The 23,142-nt window shown below is 45.5% G+C and overlaps 2 protein-coding genes across 4 annotated transcripts in view; one reads left to right on the top strand and one right to left on the bottom strand.

Annotated features, from left to right (window-relative positions):
* LTO1 (LTO1 maturation factor of ABCE1) overlaps positions 1–17,695 on the top strand; it is a 30,660-nt gene extending 12,965 nt beyond the window's left edge. The window contains exons 6-7 of one of the 3 annotated variants that reach the window (XR_014585134.1): positions 1,047–1,760; positions 14,338–17,695. The gene's annotated coding sequence lies outside the window, so the exon portion shown is untranslated. Of the gene's footprint in view, positions 1–1,046; positions 5,783–14,337 lie in introns of those variants that run through there. The other 2 variants (XR_014585135.1, XR_014585136.1) reach the window with 2 other exon arrangements.
* On the bottom strand, positions 4,330–22,254 carry CCND1 (cyclin D1). The gene is made up of 6 exons (XM_083838484.1): positions 22,110–22,254; positions 21,300–21,677; positions 19,552–19,767; positions 18,880–19,039; positions 13,312–13,460; positions 4,330–7,767 (listed from the first exon to the last, which is right to left on the bottom strand). The coding sequence occupies exons 2-6, from the start codon at positions 21,495–21,497 to the stop codon at positions 7,612–7,614; spliced, it is 879 nt and encodes a 292-aa protein (XP_083694610.1). The 5' UTR covers positions 21,498–21,677; positions 22,110–22,254; the 3' UTR covers positions 4,330–7,611.
* Positions 22,255–23,142: the final 888 nt, after the last annotated feature.

Raw genomic sequence — 23,142 nt, forward strand, 5'->3', positions numbered from 1 at the left:
TTGAGTAAAAAGCTGTTGATTCCTTCTGGAAAACTTAAAGATGTTACGCTTGTGCATGTAGAAAGAACATATCTATAATGAGTAGCATAAATTTGCTGAAGAGCCAGTCTCCAGCAGTTAACGTAGCCGGCAACCGAATGTAAAGAACTGTGGCCTGCGTGTGTTCAAGGAGCAGAAAAGCTGTTCAAAAATCATACCATGTCTTCAAACAATCTTCAGTGATAAAATCTAATAAAGGGAGAAATCAAACATCAGAATGCTCAATTGTCTGTTTCAGACAGTTTACCATCAGAGCCGTGACTTATGACACTAGGTCACTTGTGTGGCGCTGGCTCAGGCGAGTTGTCGTAATGCTCTGGTGGTGACTTAGTGGCCTATGTTAAATGATTTGCCCATCTCAGCCCAGCTCCTTGAAGACTGATGCTAATATTGCAAGCGACATCCTCACAGGCCACGGTGACTTGGCAGCTGTCATAGAGGCCGAGTAGCGGTGTACAGCCTTCGGGTGGATTCAGGCAAGTGTCACAGGGCAGTCAGGTGGCATGGGAGAAATAACAAAGCCACAGCACTCAGCAACATACAACCCAAGATTTAGGTGCTTGGGTTGGGAATGGTGAATAGATGGTGATTCTGTTCTGTGATACGCACGCACCCCACGTACAAATCCAAGCCCTTGGCCTTTACCACATGGGCCCAGGGGAAGAGGACTCCTGCCCTGAGCAGTCGGCATGGCAGGTCCTGGCTTGCAGGTTGGCCCACACGTGGGGTGGCTCCACCTTTGGTTCTGCTTTCTCGGTGATGTTAGCGTGTGGAACCCTCTGCAGCCCCAAGGGGTGACCCTCTTAACCAGTTGTTTCTTCCTGTGTTTGATTGTCCATACGAGCAGTCCCAGGCTGCTCTGTTTGGCTTTACCTGTATCGAAGGCGTGTTACTGCTGGGGAAGAGGTTCCCATCACCATACGGTCTCCCACCCCAAATGTGTTACCAAGTGTGAATTTAGAAACATTTGCCTGATTAAATTCATATTTTGCTTCTTTCTTTTTCAGTTCATGCCAGTTTAGTCAGAGCTGAGCAGGTGTAGTCAAAGTCTTATTTGACTGGGCAGTCTTTGGCTTTCAGGTAGGCTTCACAACGTGATGGACGTGTTAGCAGGGAAGATTGTACTGACTGACTGTTCCTTAGTGTGCATTGTGAATGTGAGAGAGTATGATCCGTTTCTGTCCTCGAGTGTGCAGACTGATGTTCGGTTTCAGAGATGGGTTGCTACATGCGTGTTTTATTTACCTGAAATAAACATAACTGTTGTATTTCTTCAAGGGTATTACAAATGAGAAGGTAGTATAAGCCTTAAGTAAAGTGAGAAGAGAGATGAAATCCGCACGAATGGAATTATTTTTTTTCACACTGTGTAAGAGGCAATACCTCTAGCAATCACTAAATACAACCTCCTGCATCTAGAGATGCAACTTTTTGAGAGGTAAAGCTGCTAGTATTAATCCGTGGACGGTAGTGACTGCTCCAAAAAAAATTGAGACTGTTCTGTGTAGGAATTGGTGCTCTGAAGACCACATTAAAACCTTTCTTATATAACACAGGAGTTCAGTGGAAGTGTGCACAGCCTGTGCCCCAGGAGCAGACCATGCACTGCGGGTGGTGCCTCTGCATCAGCAGGGCACGTGCAGAGTTAAGATGCTGTGTCTGTGCCTTATTCCTGATACACTGCGAGCACCCAGTCTTTCTGCCAGTAGTTCCCTCTTCAGGTAAGAGCACTCATGAAAATTATGGCTACTTAGTGATTTCTTAGTATGGCTATGCAAATGCTAATGGGATCATCAAGAAACTATTTGTTTTTGTTATTAAATGTCTATTGTGTTAAAGAAGCAGAAGGGTAACTTCTGCCTTGCTCCCACGTTTGTATTCCTTGAATCAAAAGAGCAAAGTCAGAAGTCTGGCAATCCTTATGTTATCAGTGCAATCCAGTCAAAAAATTTGCAATCCCTTTCTCATTATTATATAAGAATATTGTGGGGGAACTCAGTCAAAAGCCAGATGGGAATCTTATATTTGTCATGCTGCTGTAACTACCATTAGCAGGTATGTTTGACGGATCATAAAAACGCCGTGTTTGTCTGAAAAGACGAATTTCCCATAAAATTATGTTGGTGTGAATTCATCATAATGCCATCATATATAGCTTTACGGCCTTTGTCCCATAGTAGCTTTTCAATGCCACTGCTAGGAATCTTTATCAGAGTATCTAGCCCACACACCTGGGTCATTTCTATGGTCCTTTGGGTTAGTAGCTTGAAACTTCACTTTCTCTCCTATGTTATGAAGTTTTCCATCACTTAAAATGCCAAATACGCTTGCCTGTAAGTGGATTTCAAGTTTTTACATTTAACAGACCTTTTTTATTGTTTAATAAAGAATATGTGAACTTAATTTTTAGTAAAGGTACAAGCTTTGTCAGTCTGAATTCAGCAGTGGAATTGAGGATGTTTTGGGGAAATTTTTGGAGGTTTTTCTACGTATGTTTCTCAATCTGATGTTAATACAGTATTTTTCCTGTAAATGAGCTAGAGCATAGCCTAGCTGAATGTGCATATTTTTTACAGCCTATAGTAAATTGTTTTTCTTGCTACATTCTTGTCCTGTCCTTTCCAATGTGAATAATATTGGCACAGTTCACCCAACATTCAAATTTAGTAGGCTGCATTCAGAGATGGTGTTTAAGAGAAGGAAAATGTAAGTAACAGAGCTGACTGTAGGCTTAAACCTGTTCAAGGCACAGAATAACCTGTCAGTTTAATAGATTAAAAATACTTATAGAAAAGGCAAAAACCACTTAACATGTTCAACAAAATGCGGGTTGAAATTTCTAATTATTTTTTTTCAGCAAAGAGCTTTTTGTCCCAAATCAATATTGTATGTATGTCCTCAGTCAAAATATTTGAAATTAGAAAGGTTGGTCATCAGTGATACAAAAGCCTTTTTCCTATTCTTTCCTTAAAACATGCTGAAATTTTGCAGAAGACTGATATGAGATCTGTGTGGGGACAAAAATGAGGTTTTTGTCCAATTTAAGCTTCAGCTTGATCTGTATTTAAAGTCACTATAAATCTTGTTTTAAATCGTCTTTCACTGCTACATGAATCTGCTTCAGTGGCCTGCCTGTGTAACTTGACCATATAGAGGAGGTCCCCATGTCTAATGGACAAAATTACAGACCCACTATGTACCGATAGGAACCTGCCCATCTGTGAGTTTAGGCTAGGCCACGTGGTTTAGGTTTCTGTCTGAAATGGCTGGGAAATCGACAAGCTAATACAGGCTCAGCTGCAGTTCTTCCGATACAGGGGGCTTCCCGTCTATTGGTAACTGCACTAGGACAAGCTGATTTAGCACTAGACCGTGTCCAACATGCTCGTGTTAATTTATGAGTTTTCATTTTTCATTTTGTTTACTGTAGCTATTGCATAGAATCAGTTGTTCTGTGAAGTTCAGCCAGTGGGAAACTCAGAAGGCAGATAAACAGGTATCTGATCTGAGAGACAAGCACTCGATATTTTACGTGTTGTTATTTTTTTTTAGCCAATAATGACATCACGTTTTCATAGAGTAAATAGTCAATACATAGGTTAAAAGCTTGACCATTCACCACGAAGAATATGCTGCTTCTGGTGTGTCCAGTTGTTGCAATTGGTAACATGCATCCCATTTACACATTTGGGACACAGGTTGTAAGTTTTTCTCATTTTGTTTTTGTAAGTAATCACATGTAATTACTGTTATATTTTTGTCCTTCTGAAGTCCAGTTCTTTACGTATGTTTAGTAGCTCTTAATTTTTTATTATCTTAGTGATGCAACAGTAAGGTCTGTAAGAAGTAAGGGGAAGGAAGATAAAGCTGTTTAACTTTACTTCTTTTAAAACTATTTCTGTTAAGGTATTCTAGGACACAAAACCTTGCACTGATAAATAAATACAGACAAGCATTCTGTACCAAACACCTACTTTATTTCACCTTTTATTAAAAAGAACCACCAAATGGTATTTTACTCTGAGTAATTACCTTAGATGTTTAAAATAATCTTAAGCAAATACTTGTTTTGCTTTTTTAAAATACACATTACCGTGACAGCCAGTCACCTACCCACTTCTAAAAAACGCCTACACTTTCCTAAAATAATGATAGAAAATTTTCAGCATTGCAACTATTAAAGCACGGAGAGTCAAAATGAGAAAATGTCATGTGGCTTACTCATTACATTAGGTAGTTACTACCATTCAGCATTCATGAAAGTAATAAAAAGACACAACAAGCAGACACTGGGTTTTACCAATTTTATTTCTAGACTTTAGGTTGTTGGTTTTTTTAAGATTTTTTTTTTTGCTGGAAACTTGTCTGTTACAGGTCTGTTGGTGAAAATGTGCATTTCAGACCAGTGATGCCAATAAGTACAATATAAAAATGTACAAATCTGAATTGCTTGCTTACTACAGATTGTTATAATAATGTGACAAATAAAGCATCTCTGTTGGCACATGAACCCACTTATCTGGATTTGGCCTTTTAGTACATACAATATTTAAAGAATTTTGCAGTACACACTGCCACTCAGTGTAACACATAATATAACTGACAACCACTAACTCAGTAATCACGTTTGGTTCAGAGACACAGAGATGCCACGAACAGAAGTGTTTTATGAGGTAAGCAGTAAATGTTCCTGAAATTTGGACAGAATGTATCCAGTCCTCCTGGGTCCTGCGACTGCTAGTAGCATTGCAATGCTTTGTTTATGCACTATGTAGGATCTTAACTGCATTTGCCTCAAAGAGTTCTAATTCTGTTTTGGTTTAGCAGCATACAGGCAACAGCTAGATTATTCTTCAGCATACAACTCTGTTAGCTGGCTTATTTATGAGATTTACAGGCTTTTTAAATTAGCATTATGCTATAATTAAAAAAAAAAAACAAACAAAAAAAAACCCTAGTATATCATAACAGATTAAACACACAAAATACTTAGAGTTCCAGAAGATAACCTATCATACCAAATGATGTGTCCCAATTGATGGGAAAACACATCAGGTGGCATACAAGAGTTATATTATAATGCACCTTTCATATATCAATTGTGGCTAATAACACAGCTTAAAACTACTATGATAATAAACCCCAGATCAGACAAAGAATCCAGCTTTATAAAATGCGCAACAACAAAAAAACTGACATTACTTGATCTTCTGAAATGTCTGCCGTTTTTAAATTAATGCAACCTAGTTGCAAATCGCGAGACCCATTCAGAATAACGTTCGATGCATTTCCATTTGCAGTAGAACTATGAGGCACTGTGTACGAACATTAAAACCTGGTCTAGACACGGTTAACTGAAGTATGAGGTATTGTGAAACAGGAACCTTTTTGGAATAGAGCAGTAATCACATTAAGTAAAAATTGATCACATAAAAAATCTACAAAAAAAATGATGTCAATAATATAATTTTCTATGAGAAAATTAAAACCTATAACATGGCAGTATATGACATTGTATAACAAAAAAAAAACTGATCCACAAAATAGCAGCAAAACACAATGACAAAGATACAGAAAAGCAATGTTAATTTTTTTTTTTTTCAAACCATGCTGGGAATTTATCCATAGCAGCTCAATAAAAATGGAGCATCCGCTCCTATTCTTTTCTCTTTTTCTTTTTTTCTTTCTTTTTTTCTTTTTTTCCTTTTCTTTTTTCTTTTTTTTTTTTTTTTTTTTTTTACAATCAACACCTTAGCGGCAGTTTTCTCACATACATTTCACCATCACATTCTCCTCGAGCATCAACTTCAACAGCTATGTCCACGTCCCTTCAGCTACTTCCTAAAATAATAATAAAAAGATACATAGCCAAGATGTGCAAATTTTCTATTTGTAGCTAAATAAAAAAAAGGGGGGGGGGCATATACTGGAATAAGAACTTCTTTCAAGTACTCCAATTTTCGTATCTATTAACTATGGCGTTTTTTTCATGGTTAGACTGCTACTGAAAATGTATAAGGGGCCAAATAGACTGCTTTGTTTTGGGTTTGTTCTCTGAAGCGTGTCCTTTTTTCTTTAATAAGCTGTGTTAAAACTGCAACATCAAGGGTAGAAAGATTTTTTTTTAAAAAAGGGGCGATTGCATTATTTTACAAATCATACTGGCCTTACGAACATCCTCTGCAATAAATATTCTTTTTAGCCTTAACTATAAATTATATATTTTAGTGTTTAAAAACCTTCAGTTGTAAAACATCTAGAGACAATCCTTAAACTATGTGTCCTATATGTGAACCTTTAAGGCCCCTAATTTATAAAAATGTGTTGGCACCAAAGGATTTCTAAACTTCAACTTTTCTATAGAAAAGGATAGGAAGATATCCTGGCAATTCGTGAATGCAATTTCTCTCACTGGAACGCAACCTTCGGAAAAAAAAATTCACCTTTCCTCTAACACCATAGTTAAATGCACTTGCCTTGCAATTCCAAGTTTGCGAACAAGCACTTAATATATTTCCAAACCATTCCATTAAAAAAAAATTCCCACACAATAAAAGAATGTATTTCCTATATCTAATGGACTGAAAGTGCTTTGAATGGAATGGTTTTAGAATATTACAAACAAAAACAAAAAAGACTAAACTGTGGATTGAACCTGACCATAATTAGGCTGAATATCTGCGGGGTCAGACCAGCATTTTTACACAGGTAACTACAAAAATATGAAGATTACAAAAATATAATATATTATGTCACTATTTCGGTTTCTCTTTATAATAGAGTATCGTATGAGTAGTACATTGGCCTTTCCCAACAATGCTAAGCTGGAACCCTACAAATGCACAGGCAATCCACAGGCACACATACACACACACACACACACAAAAAAAAAAAAAGATTAACATATAATAATGCTGTATACTAACATACACTAACTTATGGGTTACGTTAACCATTTATAAGGTGAAGAGGATAAAAAAAAAACTAAGGAAATAAAATAAACATTTACAGATGAATTATAAAGTGACTAAATGCATAAGCAAGCAAGATACAGAAAAGCCTAGAACTGCGTTAAAGCTATGCTTTTTAAAGAAAAAAAAAAGAATATTTCATTTACTATCTAAAAAAAACCCTCTTCTACTTTAAAAATGGTTGGTTGGTTGGTTTTATATGTAAGAAATCAAATCTAATACCTCCCCTGGAGACATTTTGTGTGTTAATGCCTATTTTTACAACATACAGACAAGAACACTTTAATATAAAAACTAGTTGATTATTATTGTATAAAATCCTCTATTTTTGTAGCACAAACCCCTGGGGGTAATGCAAATACTATTTTTTTCTTTTTTTAAGACAGTTTTTGGGGTATTTTTTGTTTATTTGTTTGTTTGAAGTCACAGATGGAAGGGAGACAGAGCAAGAAAAAATATAACAAGACGGGTTTTCCCTTCTGGTATAAAAATGTCCTGGAGAAAAGGGTTTCTGGGGGGGAGATCCTGATGCTGATTCCTTCTCAGATGCCCTTTCTTTGTCTGCTTCTCTTGCCAAGCAAACCCATTAGAAGAAGTCCTCTTAAATGTTCACATCTCGCACATCAGTAGGTGTGCAGGAAAGGTCTGCTTCATCCTCTACAGTCTTTGTTTCTGAAGATACGTTGTGCTGCTGTGCCTGGCGTAGACTGGATTCAAGGAGGGATTCAATCTGTTCTTGGCAGGCTCGTAAACAATCCTAGAGAAGATTAAACGGAAGGAGAAAAAAGACCCAGGGTCCTTTAGAAAAATACTAAGATCACAGACCACGTACCATTTCTTGAAAAGCCAAGAGAAATACAATGACGTTATCTGGGAGGGCAGCACACTCAAAGGAGTGCGGGAAGAGCAAGAGAAACACTTAACTAGTGAGAGCACTGGATGAGCTACCCAAATTTCTGCAGGGTGCTAGCCTGGATCCCGCCCTCAGCAGCTAACTCCTGCCATCTATTTCATGGTCAGTGCAAGTGTTCTCCATACATGGCCCTCTGGACAAAGGACAGCTGTCAGTTTGCTCTTAGTCTCAGCACGTAAGGCTACAGGAACACGATGAGCACTCCGCTGCCATCACACAGGCACTAGCTTCCCTGGCAGGACCTTGGCACAGCAAGATGCAGCTCGCTTGTTGGAGCTTTACTGCAGTGCTTCTTGCCTGGGCTGTTAACTTGCGCAGTTACATGCAAGTCCAGTCATACCATCTTTTACCTCAGTCTTTTAGACCTTTCAAAAATATAAGCTCTCTGACTGGACAGCACTGTGAATCGAATCGTAATTAAATGAACGGAAAAGACATAAACTGGGCTGGAGTCAGGGCTGGTCCAAGTATTGCTGATTCCGTCACGATTTCTACTTTTACTGCAAAAAAACCACTTCAGTAGGGCACTCTATTAGAAGTGATGGTCATAAACGGTGGTTTCCCCAGGCTGAGGTCTGATGATATAAAGTTCTTAGACAGAAGTGCCATATATATATATTTGTATTTAGATCTACGCGCCCAAAGTTGCCAGCCAACCACTACTATCTACAGCAGTAGGCAGCTCAGGTTAGCTGATTTCTAACTCTGAAGGCATCTGAACAGAACATAACCGACCGTACAACCCCAAACTGGAGAGATCTAGAAGCACCACTGACCGTCTTCATAACCATGCATTATAAAGTGCTGCCAAGCTTTCGGTTTGCTTCTGCATTCACCTTGACAGCTCAATTTGGGTGAGAACTTTTTTCCACTCATTTCACAACCGGTTTCTCAGCCCTCAGTGTCCACACAACCCTGCCAAGTGCCCGGGAGGGTGCAAGGACCTCGCTGTTGCACCCACTTCAGCCTGAATTAAAAGCACCAAGTGCCCAGCACGATCAAGTCTCCTGTGGGAAAAGGGAAAACTTCCCCAGCCATTAGAGCATACCCAGAGTAGGTACAGCCAATTCTACCCACTGGTCCACAGCAATGAAACCTGGAGAAAGCCTGCTAGCTCAACCTGTCCAACTTTCTGCACATTACGGCTGTGTTCCTCAGCGCCACATACATCCATTGCAAGGACACACAACTGGTGCCTCAAACAGGCAAAACAATCACACTACATTTTGCCAAAATTCCTCCAGCGTGCTGTTTACTCCTATCTTTACAACAAACATCATATGCTTTTTCCCAACATATTTAACTCTGTGTACTAAGGACTTTGAAGTTTCCTTTAAGTATTGCCTTTTCTGATTTAACCTATGACATGTGTTAGCCCTTGCGGTGAACCCAGTCTTCCATGATAAATTGCCGTCAAAAGTGTTAGGATGTGCATGACTGAGAATGAATGTTGTTTTCCTGAGAGGGTGACCTGCCTGCTGTTTTCTTTATTTCCCAGTTTCAATTCTGCCTTCATTCAGAGGCTTCTTGTGTGATCTACCAGCTTTTCACTGATTCCACTACCACAAGAATCTCCTCTGCCACCAATAAGGGCACATGGCATTTGGGGTAAAATAAGATTAGAAACCCAAGCAAACAATTCTCCGCAAGTCCTTTCTGAGAGAGAGGGAGGTTAATCCTACCTCTAAGCAGATCAGACCATCAGTTACAGCTCACTGAAAACACATAACCTATGACCTTTTCTGGTTTAAACCCTAGTGTAATATTTCCTCTTGACAGAGACACACAGCGTTTTAAATGACAAAAAGAAACGCCTCATATCCTAGAGTCATGATGCCTTTGGCTCCTACATTCCTCTGGCCTCCACAGTAAGATCTCTATGAAGTCCCTTCACCCTGTCGCAAGATATGACAGACCAGTCGTGACTGCAAGGCTCCTACTCGTGCGTCCTGCAGCATGTACCTCAGTCGCACTTGGGTGTATCACATAGTACGTGAAGAGAGGTTTGGGGAGATTTTCAGTTTTACAAATCCAGGCACTTCTGCAGATAATTCTGTTATAACGAGGTAGTGTGCCAGGGTTCCAAATTGAAAGCCAATTTATTTTCAGACCCAAGCAAATCCCGTTTTTGGTTTGGTTTGGTTTTTAATGCTATTTGCATATAGCATGTTTGAGCTCTGAAAACTCAAACCATTCAAAAGGATTTCTTTAAATTACCTATTCTTCTTCTCCCTCTGGACTCCAATCATGAATAATTACATAGGACTACATAATTTAAAGGTAATTTTTGACCACAGCTTTTTTTTTCCTGTGAGATTCTCAGAGTACAGCCTGTTATAACTGTATTTTTGTAAAACAAAATCCTTACAATTTATTATGAACTGTAGTCTTATGTTACAGATGACTGAACTTTTTTTTTTTTTTTAGTGTTTTAGGCATTTTGGTTCAAATCATTTTTTATTCAGATAACTAACTATTAGATGAGTAGTTTGTCTACAAGAATCTTAGAACTAGCAAAAATAACTGCAAAATATAAAATTCACTGTGAACAATTTAATGAAAGCTTTTTCATTCTTAGCAAGAATACTTCTTAACACAGAAAAGCAAATACTAAACTTGTGCATTATTCTGATAACTTCTCCCAACAACTTTTCTGCTTCACTACCCAAATTTTCAATGCCCATAGTTTGTTCAAGGTCATAAACCCTTCCTGGATTAATTAAGCTCCTCAGTGGAAAAAAAAAAAGAAGAAAAGAAAGAAAAAAAGACTAGACTTGCTAGCTTAACTGATGTGGTCAAATACCTTTAACACACAAGACATGATCAGACTCCAGGGTCAGATACACTAAAGGAAACAAACAACAACAAAAAAGAAGCTGCTTGGAAATCCTTTGTTACTGCCTGACCCGTTCTGGATAACAAGCACATGTCTGAAGGTGCCTCTGAGTAGGGGCAGGCAGGAGACGAATTCCAATGTACTAACAGACAGCATGGAAACCCAATCTAATCTAGTTTAGCAAATTTCTGGCCTGGAAATGAATGTCAGGTAAAATTCAATCTGTTTGGATGATGGGGTCAAGAATAGAATGATGGAAGACAGCCCAAGACTTCTAATTGTGATTATCTGACTTCTAATTACCCCTGATCAAAGGCAAAATGGGAAATTGGACTCCTACCAATGTAAACATGAACCATAAAGGAATTCCAATCAGGTGATATTCATTTTACTTTAGATTCAGCTTCCTTTGAGACTAAAGGTAAAAAAGCGTAATTATGTAACCTGAAATCCAACAGACCAGCTGCTCTAGCTAATAGATAATCTGGGAGAATGTTAGCCATGTTGTTAATAAATGCATGCTCCTAATATTTCAAGACAATCCAATAGAAAGCGTATTCAATCGTGCAGTCTGACAAGTGGAACCATCACCGTGGAGTAACAAACTTCATATAGATGCTAGCGAAATAGGTACTACCAATAGCAGAATTACATGGGCTGGTCGCGCAGGGAATTTTGTATGCAGCGGAATCGCACTACGTATGAAACCGAGCAATTTTCTCTGTTTCAATAAACAGTAGAGAAAGATGATCTACCCTTACTATGTTACAAACACGACAGCATACATGTACATAAGGTAAAGTTTTACGCTGCTTATTTTCTGTAGTAACATACACAGAAACCCTTACACTTCTAACTCTAGCTGCTCTAACACGTAAATATATTTAGCAATAAAAGCTGGAAGGGAGTTACTTCCTTTCAAAGCTCTTAGTTTTAAGTTCAGGTCATACAGATTGTGACCTTACAATGACACTGGACAATAAAAAGAAATAAGCATTGATTCTCTTCTTGCTAAAACTTCTTTTTCTTTTAAAAGAGCTCTGTCATCAACTAAGTCAAGTCATATAAGGACATGCTCTTGTTCTCCAAGATGTGAGAGAATTAATTTATTTCAGTGCTCTCTATCAGGAATGGTTAAGTAATACTTTTGTTTGAATCAGGTACTATCAGTACTGATAGCAAGCCTAGTATTTTTCCCCAGTACCTGCTTCAAATATCTAGCACTGGATAGAGGCCAACCATACACTCACGTATCTACTCTGTTCACAAACTCACTAAAAGTATTACGTGTGCCTACCAAACTGAGCAGCAGGATATTTACAGCATTTGATTTCAGCATTTGAAGTTCCTACAGTATTTAACATACCAGCACTGGATCCATACTGCTTTAGCTGCAGTAATCTAAATAGCAAAAAATAACATGCCAAATTCTGAAGCATGGTAAAGGTGATCAAAATAATAGTCTGTGACACGGTATTTGTCAGCAGTTGTTTCACATAGTCTAACGTAAAATACTCTTTTGTGAGTAATTCATTATGTGATGCATTTGTCGTTCCACAAATCACTCAATCCTGTCAACAAAGTCCAATTACACAAAACTAGTTTTGAAGGGTCTGGACTAATACAGCTCTCTATGTATTTAAATTATTAACGTGTAAAATAATTTAACAGCATCTCAAAGGTTCTGCCGCTAACCACAGAGTTGTCTTTATTTGACTCATTGTCCAGCGCTTGGAGACCTCACAAGAACCTTTTTAAAGCATCTATTTATTGGTCTTCCACATTGTTACAAAACAAAGCTCAACTCTGCCCCAACTTCACACACCATTATGACATGGATCATTGACTTTAGGTCTTCCTTGTAGGCTCCCTTCCTGGCCCATTCACTCATGAAAGGTTTATTGCTCACTAGTTACTGATGTGCATCTCCTGGAAGCCGCAGGGCAAAATGAGAGTCCTGTGAGGACCATCTACCTTGTCAGAAAGTCGTGGGACAAACATTTGTTCCAAAAAGGAATTCAATACCAGCTACTGTGCAGGTCTAGCACGTAATAAACCAAATTAGATCATTAGAACTCTTTTAAGAAGGGCTTTTTCACACCACTTGGCACAATAAAAGGCCTCAAGAATGGTCAAAGATAAGGTCAGAGATACGAGGTCCATTTATTGCAATCTTAGTAACTATTTCCTCGCCTTATTTTAAAAGTTTTGTTTTACACAGACTGCTGGTTTCATTACCTACAAACAAATACAGCTTCTGCAATTGTTCAGAATCAGTTCAGGGTTTCCTTTGCATTGTCAGATACACCTCTCACGAACATCAGAGCTGGATGTGGCACTCCTATCAGTGAACTGCAACAGTGTAATCACTGATTATTAATGGCTATAACAACGGCTAAGTAACTAGGATGAACAAAAGCGAACACCTTCAAAAAAACCCGCTCTGAGGTTTGACCTTTATCAAGATTTACTGCCCGATTAGCTACTACGCAGCAAGCAGACATTCATTCTTAAACTCTAAGGCAAGAGATCAACTGAGAAGAGTCACTTACCGGATCACATTTGATAACTTGTGATAGGAAATGTGTGAGGCATTGATAGGAGAGGAAAGTGTTAGTGTTCCCCAGATGCAGGCCTTGTACAGCTGCTACCACGCTGCCAGCTGCGATCATGGAAGGTGGGTTTGAAATAAATTTAACATCTGTATGAAGAAAGAAGAGGGAAAAAAAAAAAAAAAGAAATGATTGCTTTAAGAGAAGCCTGTCCATACACATACGCTCCCCTCTACCAGCGTGGCTTCAGCTGCCAACTGTTGCATCCAAAGGAAGGGAAATGGTGAGCAGAAGCTGCCTCCTGCTACGCACCGTTACAGGCCCCAACCTGCAGACACTCAGCCATGTGAGCAACTGTGCTGGAGTGAGTAGCCCTGCTTAGCACGAAGCCTGGGAGGCCATCCATCGCCTCCAGGGATTTTTATCATAAGCAGGGCCCCCATTCTTCAAATATTAAAATACTTTACTCATACAGATAATGCCAGCAGGGTCACCAGCGCTATACATCGGAGAGAACCTGTGCTCGCGTGGTCAGACCCTAGGTACGCTCTAATCAGGAGTCCTCGGGCCCTTCAAAGCGGAAACCTTTGCACTGACATTGAAAGGAATATAGCTTTAATGAACAGCAACATCGACAAAAAGAAAGAAAGAGAAAGACTGCTTAACCCTGTCAGGAGGCAGATAATCCATATTTAAATTAAGGTTTCATCTTAAAAATGCTTTGTCTCAACCTAGTCTCTTGTCAGTGGCTGCCATCCGTCCTGGCAACAGGGATTTAATGTAAATGTGGCATAACTAAGTGACGGGGGTCCCAAGAATTGGCGGACAATCAGTTACATTCTGATGTGACACCATGCTGACAAGAGGCTGGGCCCCCTTCCAGACGGCATTGCTGTAGGTCTCTCCACAAAGCCACTCCCATGATTCCTTAAGGGGCTATCTCTGCCATTTAGCATGTTTTTGGTGTGTGTGTGTGTGTTTTTAATAAGAATAATCCACATTTTAATGCTAAGACTCTTTCTGCAGAACAGGAATGCGTTTGATCCGTGGCAGCATACACCTTGGAGGAGAATCGGAAACAAAAGGAAATAAGTGGCACGAGTAAACATCTAATTTTGTGAGGAAGAAAGGGAAATGCCACATTATACACAAGAACCTGAGATACATTCCTTCAGCTTTTATCAGAATACAACTTCCTCTGGGTCGAAAAAATATAAACCATCTGTCAGACCCTTGAATGAAATCAAAGGCATGGACAGCTTAGGGGGCTCAGTGGAACAGTTTAAGTATTAAATCATGCATCTCCTTTATTATGATAAAATAACTTTTGTGTAAATGTTTTACCAGTGAAACTAAAGACTTTGGGACTCTGAAAGTCCTCTCTATGAATCTATTCAGATATCTCTGATGCTCCATTGAAGCCCAGACTGATACCCACCTTCAAAAGGGCATTTCGCCCCACGTTCTATGAACCTTCAAAATTAAAACCAATACAATTAATGGTGGCCAAACTCTTGTGATGCACTGCAAGCTACAAGGCAAGCTTGATCTAAAGCCATCTCATGTACGCTACCGTGTTTAAAACACACGTAGTTTACCCCTTTTTCCTAATCCACCTATTTCCGGACAGACAAATACACACACCTTCTGGCAAGCTTCTATCGTTCCCCAAAACGAAATAGCTCAGGTCAGTTACTGACAACACATGCATTCCAGAGATGGTCCCCCGGCTGACATACTGACACACAGCGGCAGGTAGGCTTCAGCATTAAGGGGTTTCAGCGGGCAAACGTGAATGCCACCAAGGTTCAGGTTCCAGGGGATGCAGCGGCAGCGACTTCACGCCGGTGTTTACTGATTTCCACAAACAGAAGGTGACCAAGATGTGTCAGTTTAAGGGGTCTGTCCTGGCAGGATCACGCCTGGCATTAATATTTGCGTTCTTCTTTTAAATGGAGCAGTAAACAAGAACATGAATTCATAGTCACACCCTCATTCTTTCCAAGGTGGAAAAGTGATAATGAAGTTTAAATGACCAGTTTGTGTCTGTCCCTATAACCACTCCAGACAAGCAGCATGGACTGCCTTTTTGTTGCAACTCAACAAGGAATTATTTGTGGCAGAGGCCACTAATTTCAGCATATTAATCAGGGGGCCCCTCTCGCCTGTAATTGGATGCCCCCAAGTGAAGAGTGTGGCATCATTGTCAGCCTCCATCGCCTCATCTTGCGCTATTGAGCGCCCAGGAACAAGGGGGCTTCGGTGAGATGAATTAGACCTGACACAGCCACAATGGGGTAGGGGGCCCCATCAATTGAAGCACACATCCCCAGTAGCCTATCTGAGACTTCATCCAAAAAGAATAAACAACTTCAGCGTTGTTAAAAAGAGAGAGAGAGAGAGAGGGGAGGGGGAGGAGAGAGAAGAATGCCAGCCACCCTGAAGGGAGGACAAAGCAGGCATATAGGCGCTGCAGCGCTTTAAAAAAAATTCCTAACAAGGCGAGTCACCCCTTTTCCTTTTTAAATGGAGCAGCAATTCCATCCGTCTGGAGAGCTGGGGGCTATGAATGAAAATCTTTTCATTGAGGCAAATCAAAACTGCGAACATAAATCACTTGCTGCAAGATGCAACAGGTTCCAACTGGTCACATACCTTGAGACTCCCAATTTTATAAAGGCCAGAGAATAGGAGAATTGTAACACAGTTGTTTCAAAGGGAGATCTCTCTTTCTCCATCCGAAAGGAGGAAAGCAGCAACAATAATAATAGCAATAATAATAATATAAAAGGAGCCCGGTATGTTTTGATAACCAGAGGAACATAATGAAATGCTGAAGCTCCAATATTTGTTGCTATTCATTGTTATGCTTGTATAGAGCTGCAGTTCTCCCTCAACACTGGTCTTAACTTGGGCCAAAAGAGGCCTGCTTCCTTTTGAGCTCTCCCTGCCTTGCTCGGCCATGCCAAAGCCCCATTCATTAAGCTCAATTATGTGTTAACTTCAAACAACCCCTGGTAATTTTTTTTTCTCTTTTTTCTCCCAAACCTACCACAGCACAAAGACATCCTTTGGTGAAAATGGATTTCTCAAAACTAAACCAAATCAAACAAATCCACTTCTACTAGCCAGACAACTGAAGAGGGAGCTTAGAAGGAATTCCCCTCAACTTCACCTTGCAATGTAACCTTCTCTTTCTGGAGCAAACACGCATGCACACCCATCCACGAACACTTCCACAGCCTTCGCCTTGTTAAGCCAACTGGCCGAGGTTTTATTTTCTAAGCAAGCATTATTTCGCCGCCTCTTCTTACGAGCCCCTCCTTTGGTGGAGGACGCAGGCTGTACACTTCAAGCTGAGGATATACTGCGCTTGCCCCCGAGGCCACTTCAGCGAGTTTCACAGTGTTTTCAGTGGACTTTGGATTGGGCCCCGCAGCATCCAGGCAGCACAACGCATTTGCAGTCCATCTAGGTTCATTTTGGCAAAGGGAAATACAACACAACCCAGCAACAGCAAAGCAAAGTCCAGATGCTACTTAAGCCACATGTTATCTTCACTAGCCAACAAAGAAGTCATGAGGAAAGCAAGAGGTAGAGAGAATCCTGACATCCAAAAATAACAATAAAAACACAGAGCCTAGTGGCAGCCTTCCTGAGCGCTCTTTCCCCAGGCAGTATTCCCAACTTCAGTAGGGAGCCGAAGAGGGCCCCAATTCTGGTGAGCTCAGCGCTGTTTTTTTAAAAGCTCAGTAAAAACTCCCAGAACATGGTTCTCATTTACTGATCCATTCTCCAGCTGCGGTGTGTAGCAGTGTTAAATAAAGGCTCTGGATGTGCTTCCTAAAAGAAACATAACAACACCGACAGTAGATCAAAGTACTGGACTCTTAGCAAGTCTCCAACCTTTGAACTACTCTTGTTTTCATCCCTGTCATTGCCAACACAACAACCTAGGTTAAACATCCCCATATCCAAAGGGGAGGCCAGGTAGCTGTTCTTTTTAGCAAAAGGCTGAGGTGGTGTCAAACTTAGCAAATTGCACCTTCAGAGTCCCAGCGGCCTTATCTGGTAGAATCTGTCATGGAGAGTAGGTCCGATTTTCCCAAAATGTTGCTGCAGGTAGTTTGAAGGCTGTTTGAAGGTTGCAGTGCTCCGAACACGGAGCATTACTGCAGGCAATCTAACTTAGGAGCTGCCCGCTGCTCGGATGTTAGCCCCAAGATGGAGAGCAATGCCAGTGTTTACAGATGTCTCCGTTAGGGTTTGGTTGTTCTATCTTTAGGCTTTGCAGGAGGGCTGATTCTGTGAAATTGACTTCTTCTTCCGAGTGCCTGCAATCTTTCTTCAATCTTTTTTTTTTTTTTTTTTTTTTTTTACCAAATCCATCTCTGGAAAATAAACTACGCAGCGTTAATTGGGTTCACTGACCGCACACATCCCAACAAGGTTTTCAAGTGCAGACACCGCATGTCCAAATGCAGGCTCGATCTCTTTTTTAGTACAGCTGCTACTGAGCATTAACATTTAATACAGCGCTGTATCTCCTTTACACTACGTTTTTATCAGTGTTAACAGAGTGTCTGGCATTCCTCTTTACGTGCTACTGCAAAAGAACATTTGCTTTGGCTGCTTCTTCTTCCTTATTTCTTTGCCATTCCTGGATTTGTCTTGTCACACAAAAAGCAAATGCACCCAACACATTTTGTTTAAACAGAGTATCTTCCCTCTAGGACTTCTTTTGTCCCTGCTCCTCCGCTCCGGCCTGTGGGACGCGTGAGATCTGGCGATCAGAAAGGCTCTCCCAAAACGCTTTTCCTTCCCACTTTGCTAGGGTTCAGCGGGTAAAGCCGGTACACGTACAAACACACACACACACTCCGCATGCAAACACGGAACTTCAAAGGAACAGCGCGCACAGGCACGGTGCCCTTGAAACCAAAGATCAGGCCTCTGCAAACCTGGCCTAGCGAGCGGTCGGCGTCTTTGGCTCCTCTGGAGGCCGCCCCTGCACATGGCTCCAGCTCAGCACGTGGTCAGAGGGGTGCAGATGGCAGGGGCTGGGTCCGGTGCCAGGAAAGCCTCCGCGCCGCGTGGCCCTCCTCCAACCCGCCGCCACGGAGCAGGGGGAAGAGGCAACTCGGAGAGGGAAGTTTTAAAACCCCCACGCAGAGCTATTCACAAGCACAGTCTCCCTCCTCCTTTAAAGGCTGTCTCGAGAACGGATGCGCATGGAGGGATTCCCCGTACAGCCAGCAAGCCTTTTGCAGCCCCTGCACAAATCCTGGCGCGTGAGGCCGCACTCGGTGGCTTGGGGCACGGAGCAGGGGTGCTTCTCACCCCAGCCAGCCAAATGCATTCAGCTCAGAAGAAAAGTATCTCCTGAAAAACTTACCTCTGCAAAGTAATCCACCTTCTGCAAATAACAAGGGCAATAATCGGGGCTTAAACTACCTCCCCGCAGCCCTGGGGGCTCATGGTAGGCCATAGCTACGGGAGGCGTTATGAGCCGGGGGCTGGGCACGTGTAGGGGAGCGACACGCTTTGCTTAACGTGCAGGGCTCATACCTGTAGCGCACAGAGCCACAAAAGTCTGAGCATGTTTACGGATGATCTGCTTGGTGTCCTCTGCCAGAGGCATTTTAGTAAGGAAATGTTCAATGAAATCGTGGGGGGTCATTGCAGCCAGATTCCATTTCAGCTTATTCACCAGCAGCAGCTCCATTTGCTGCGAAAACAAAAGGGAGGAGAGGGGGAAGAAGAGGAGGAAGGAGAAGAGGGGGAAAGCGTGGTTAGCTCCGCTCAGCACCGCACCGGGGCCGCCCCCCGCCACGCTGCGGCCCGGCCGGGGCTGAGCCCCCCTCGGAGCGGGCGGCCAGGGGGGGCCCGGCCGCCCCCCGCAGCTCCCCGGGCAGCGCCGAGCCCCGCGGGGCCACCAGGGGGCGCCCGCGCCGCGCCCAGCCCGGCCCCGGCTCCGGCCCCGGCCCCGGCGGGGGCAGCCCCGCGGGCCGCGGCCTGGGGAGCGGGGGGGGGGGGCTCGGCCCGGCCCGGCCCCGCTCGGCCGCCGGGGCCTCGGCACCCCCAGCTGCGGCTCCCCGGGGCGGGCGGCGGCCGCTCGGGCCCCCCGGGGCGTTGGGGTCCGGCAGCCCCCTCCCGCCCGCCCCGCTGCTGGGGGGTCCCGGCCGGCGTCCCGGGGGGGGGGGCTTCGTTTGCGCCTGAGGTGCCTGAGCGTGCAATTACCAGTAATTCGTCGGGTCTGATGGAGTTATCTGTGTAAATGCACAGTTTTTCTGCGGTCAGAGGAATAGTTTCCTTCATTTTTGAAGCCACAAACATGCAGGTAGCTCCGAGCAATTGCAAGCGGCTTTTCTTGAGGGGTTCGAACGACAAAAATCTGTCCAAGTAATTCATCGCCAAGGGGAAAACTTCCTCTTCGCACTTCTGCTCCTCGCAAACCTGCAAGAGGGAGAGAGGTCGTTGAGTGCTGAATGCAACGGGGGCGAAAGCCAGGCGCCCTCTGCCTCCCTGCCCCGGCCCGGGCTCTGCAGGGCAAGGCTGGAGGAGGAGAGGGGGGCGCGGGGGGGGCATCTAAGAAAATGAAAGAGAAAGTCACCGGGGACAAAGTCGGGGGAAACGCGGCGTTAGAAACCCGCGGGCGATGCGTGGTGAAAAGGGGGGGGAAGCGCCGGGGAGGTTTGGCCCCGTCTCGGCGGCCCCTGGAAGGAACAACGAAAAAGGGGAGAAACGGGCTCGGGCAGGGCGAGGGGAGCCCCCCCGGCTGGGAGCGGGCTGCGGGGCCGGGCTCGCCCCCGGACTCGTTTATTTGGCGTGGGGTTCGCCATCCCCTTCGCCCTTGTGCCGCCGATTCCCCCTCTCCGGTCGAGACACAAAGGTGGCGTCCAGCCTCATTTCCCCAGACGTCATCTTTTCAAAAAATATTTAAAAATATTTAAAAAATCCCCCGGGCTCCGAAAAAAAGCCGAAACGAAGCGGCGGGGGTCCTTTACCGAGCCCGGTGCCGGGGGCCCGCCGGGGGGTCTCCGGGGGGGCTCCCCGAAGTGAAATCCGCCGCCTCCCTCTCCCGCCCCGCGGCGCGGCCGGGCGCGACGCTTCGCAGAGCGAGGCAGGGCGCTGCGCTTTCAAAAATTAATTAAAAATAGATCGCGGGCGCCCAGGGCCGCCGAAAAGGCACGAAAATGTAGCCCGGCTTCTGGGGCTCCCGCCGGGAGCCCCCCCGGCCCCGTCGCGCCCCGGCCCGAGGGCCTTTCCCCCCCGCTTTGCCCGGCCGACCTCGCAGCCGGGCTCGCTGCCGCGGCACAGGCGCGCCGCGGAGGGGGCACCGCGGCTCCGGCCGCCCTCGGCGCCGAACAAAGAAACTTTCACCCCGCCGCTCCCCGGGGGCCGCCGCAGCCCCTCCGGCCGTGCCCCTGCCCGCAGCCCCGGCGGGGTCCCCCCGGCCCCCGGCCCCGCTCCCCCGGCCCCGGCCCCGCTCCCCCCGCCCGCCCGGCCGCCCTTGGCGCGCTCCCCGGGACTTTCTAATTTTCTGCCGATTAATAAACACTTTTTGCTTTGCAATAAAAGAACAAAGATGGCGCGTAATACTGGCACGGGCAGCGCTTGCATACGTGTACAGGGATATTAATTTTAAAGAAACCCCCCGGCAGCGATCAGCCGGCGGCGCGTCCCGCCGCCCGGGGGCTGCGCGGCGGGGCCGGCCCGGGGCTGCCCGTCGGGCCGGGAGCGGAGGCGGGCGGGGGCCGCCTCCGGCCGCGCTCAGCCCCGGCTCCCCTCGCACGGCCGCCGGCGGAGCGGGGCCCCCGCGGGCAGGGGGTGCGCGGCCGCCCCGCCGGGGGAGGCCCCGGGGCCGCTGCGAGCAGCCCCGGCCCCGCAGCCGCAGCCGCAGCCGGAGCGAGGCGGGCAGCGCCGGGGCTGAGCGCGGGGGGCGAGGGCGGCGGGGAGCGGCGCAGAACCCCCCGGAGCATACAGACCTCCAGCATCCAAGTGGCAACTATTTTCCTCATATATGGCAAGATTTCCTTCTGCACGCACTTGAAGTAGGACACCGAGGGCGAGCAGGTCTCCTCCGCCTTGAGCATTGTCTGCAGCACCCTGTCGTTGAGGAGGTTGGCATCCAGGTAGGCTCGTCGGATGGTCTCCACCTCGCAGCACAGCAGCTGATGTTCCATGTCTGCCTCCTTCGTCTCGAGTCAGTTTTCTCAAGGACTGAGTCAGTCTCTCGCTCGCTCTCTCTCTTCCCCTTCCAGGAGTCCCTTGGATGCTGCTTCTGCTACTGCCGCTACAGCCCTCTGGAGGCTGCAAAACTTTCTAACTTCCAACAAAACTCGTGTATAGTCCCTGTGACGTTACTGTTGTTAAGCAGAGATCAAAGCACGAGAGAGAATGAGAAAGAGAGAGAGAGAGAGCCAAAAGCAAGGGGCAGAGCCCTAAAGCCATCCCATAGGCTTCAAGTCCTTCCCCTTTGCTTAGCTTATAGAGAGCAGGGTTTTAATGCAAATGCAAATGAGACAAGGGCTTGCTTTCTTCAAGGGCAAGGGAGAGGTGGGGGAAACCCAAATTGTCTCTTCAGTGTATCATGCATAATTTTAAAAATGGAGAGAGTTCTGCAGTGGGAGCCAAATGATGAATGGGGCTAGGCCACACACAGGCACACATGGATATAAATACAGGGAGACGTGGTTGGTATTATTTTACGGGGGGCGCCAAGGAGGGGGAGCCGGGCAGCACCAGCGCCTGGCTCTCCCTTATCAATTATCGTGCCTGCCCTCACCGATGCGTACCTGGAATATCTGTCCTTTAAACACACGCGCTCCCGACCTGGACGTGCAGCCTTTGTAGTCGATCCCAAGGGAACAGCTTTCTCCTGTTTCCTCATTCTTCTTTTTTTTTTTTTTTCTCCTCCTCCCCAGCCCCTCGATGATTTTGCTGCGGGTCAGAAATTTAAAGGAGTTGGGGTCTCCCCCCCTCCTGCAAAGACGGTGCTTCGCCCTTCCTTCCTTCCTTCACGCCTCCCCTTTCACTTTCAAGGTTTTACCCTCCCGGAGGGGCACAGGGGTGGCAGGGGACACGGTGATAGCCGACTCGAGCCGCGGCGAGTGGCAGCGCACGCCGGGCAGGCCACGCTCAGCACCCCACCCCCACCGCACACAGCCACCCAGAAGAAAATATCCCAGCAGAGCAGCAAAATGGTGGCCAGGGCTTCCCCCGGCACCTACGGGGAGATGAGCCGGGGGGGGGGGGGGTGCCAGCAGCCACCCGTGCCCACCAGGGCCGCCGTGCCGTGCTGCGCCGTGCCATGCGGCGAGGACAGCCCGTCCACGCGTGACGTGCGGCCGCACGGCCCCGCCGTAAATAACTCCCGGCCCCCAGCCCCGCCGGGCTGCCTGTACCTGAGAACGCCTCGCTTTGCTTTGTTTCTGGTAAAAAGCCTCCTTTAAACTACTCCTCGCTTTTCCACGGGCTGATAGGGGAGCTCGGGGCCCACTGGAAAATACCAGAGGCGAAGCCAACCCGGCTGCTCCGCGGGAGAAACGGCTGGGCCCAAAGCAGAGCAGGAAGGCCGTGAACAACGGGGGCTCACGCTGCCTTGCGTGGGCCCACCCTGAGCACAGACATCAGCTCCGGGCTGATCCCACCTTGGGGGCACCCACCCGCGGCACGGCGCTCGCCGAAGCGTTGCCGGCGGGCTTTGCGGCGGCGCCGGGGGTCGCATGGCTGCAGCACGCACGCTGCGGGGCCGCGCAGCATCTCCAGTGCATGACCTCGGGGGAAGCGGTGCCAAGGCTCACAGGGCATGTTGGTGCACGGCTGCGT

This window comes from Anser anser, assembly GCF_964211835.1.
Source record: "Anser anser genome assembly, chromosome: 5".
Taxonomy (NCBI): domain Eukaryota; kingdom Metazoa; phylum Chordata; class Aves; order Anseriformes; family Anatidae; genus Anser; species Anser anser.

What these genes read in the sequence shown, in the direction of transcription:
- CCND1 (XM_083838484.1), bottom strand. Translation starts at nt 21,497, where the DNA reads ATGGAACATCAGCTGCTGTGCTGCGAGGTGGAGACCATCCGACGAGCC. An exon ending in TTGCCACTTGGATGCTGGAG is followed by an intron (nt 19,768 to 21,299) that starts GTCTGTATGCTC and finishes TCCCTCTTGCAG; the next exon opens with GTTTGCGAGGAGCAGAAGTG. An exon ending in TGTGGCTCTGTGCGCTACAG is followed by an intron (nt 13,461 to 18,879) that starts GTATGAGCCCTG and finishes TTCTTCATACAG; the next exon opens with ATGTTAAATTTATTTCAAAC.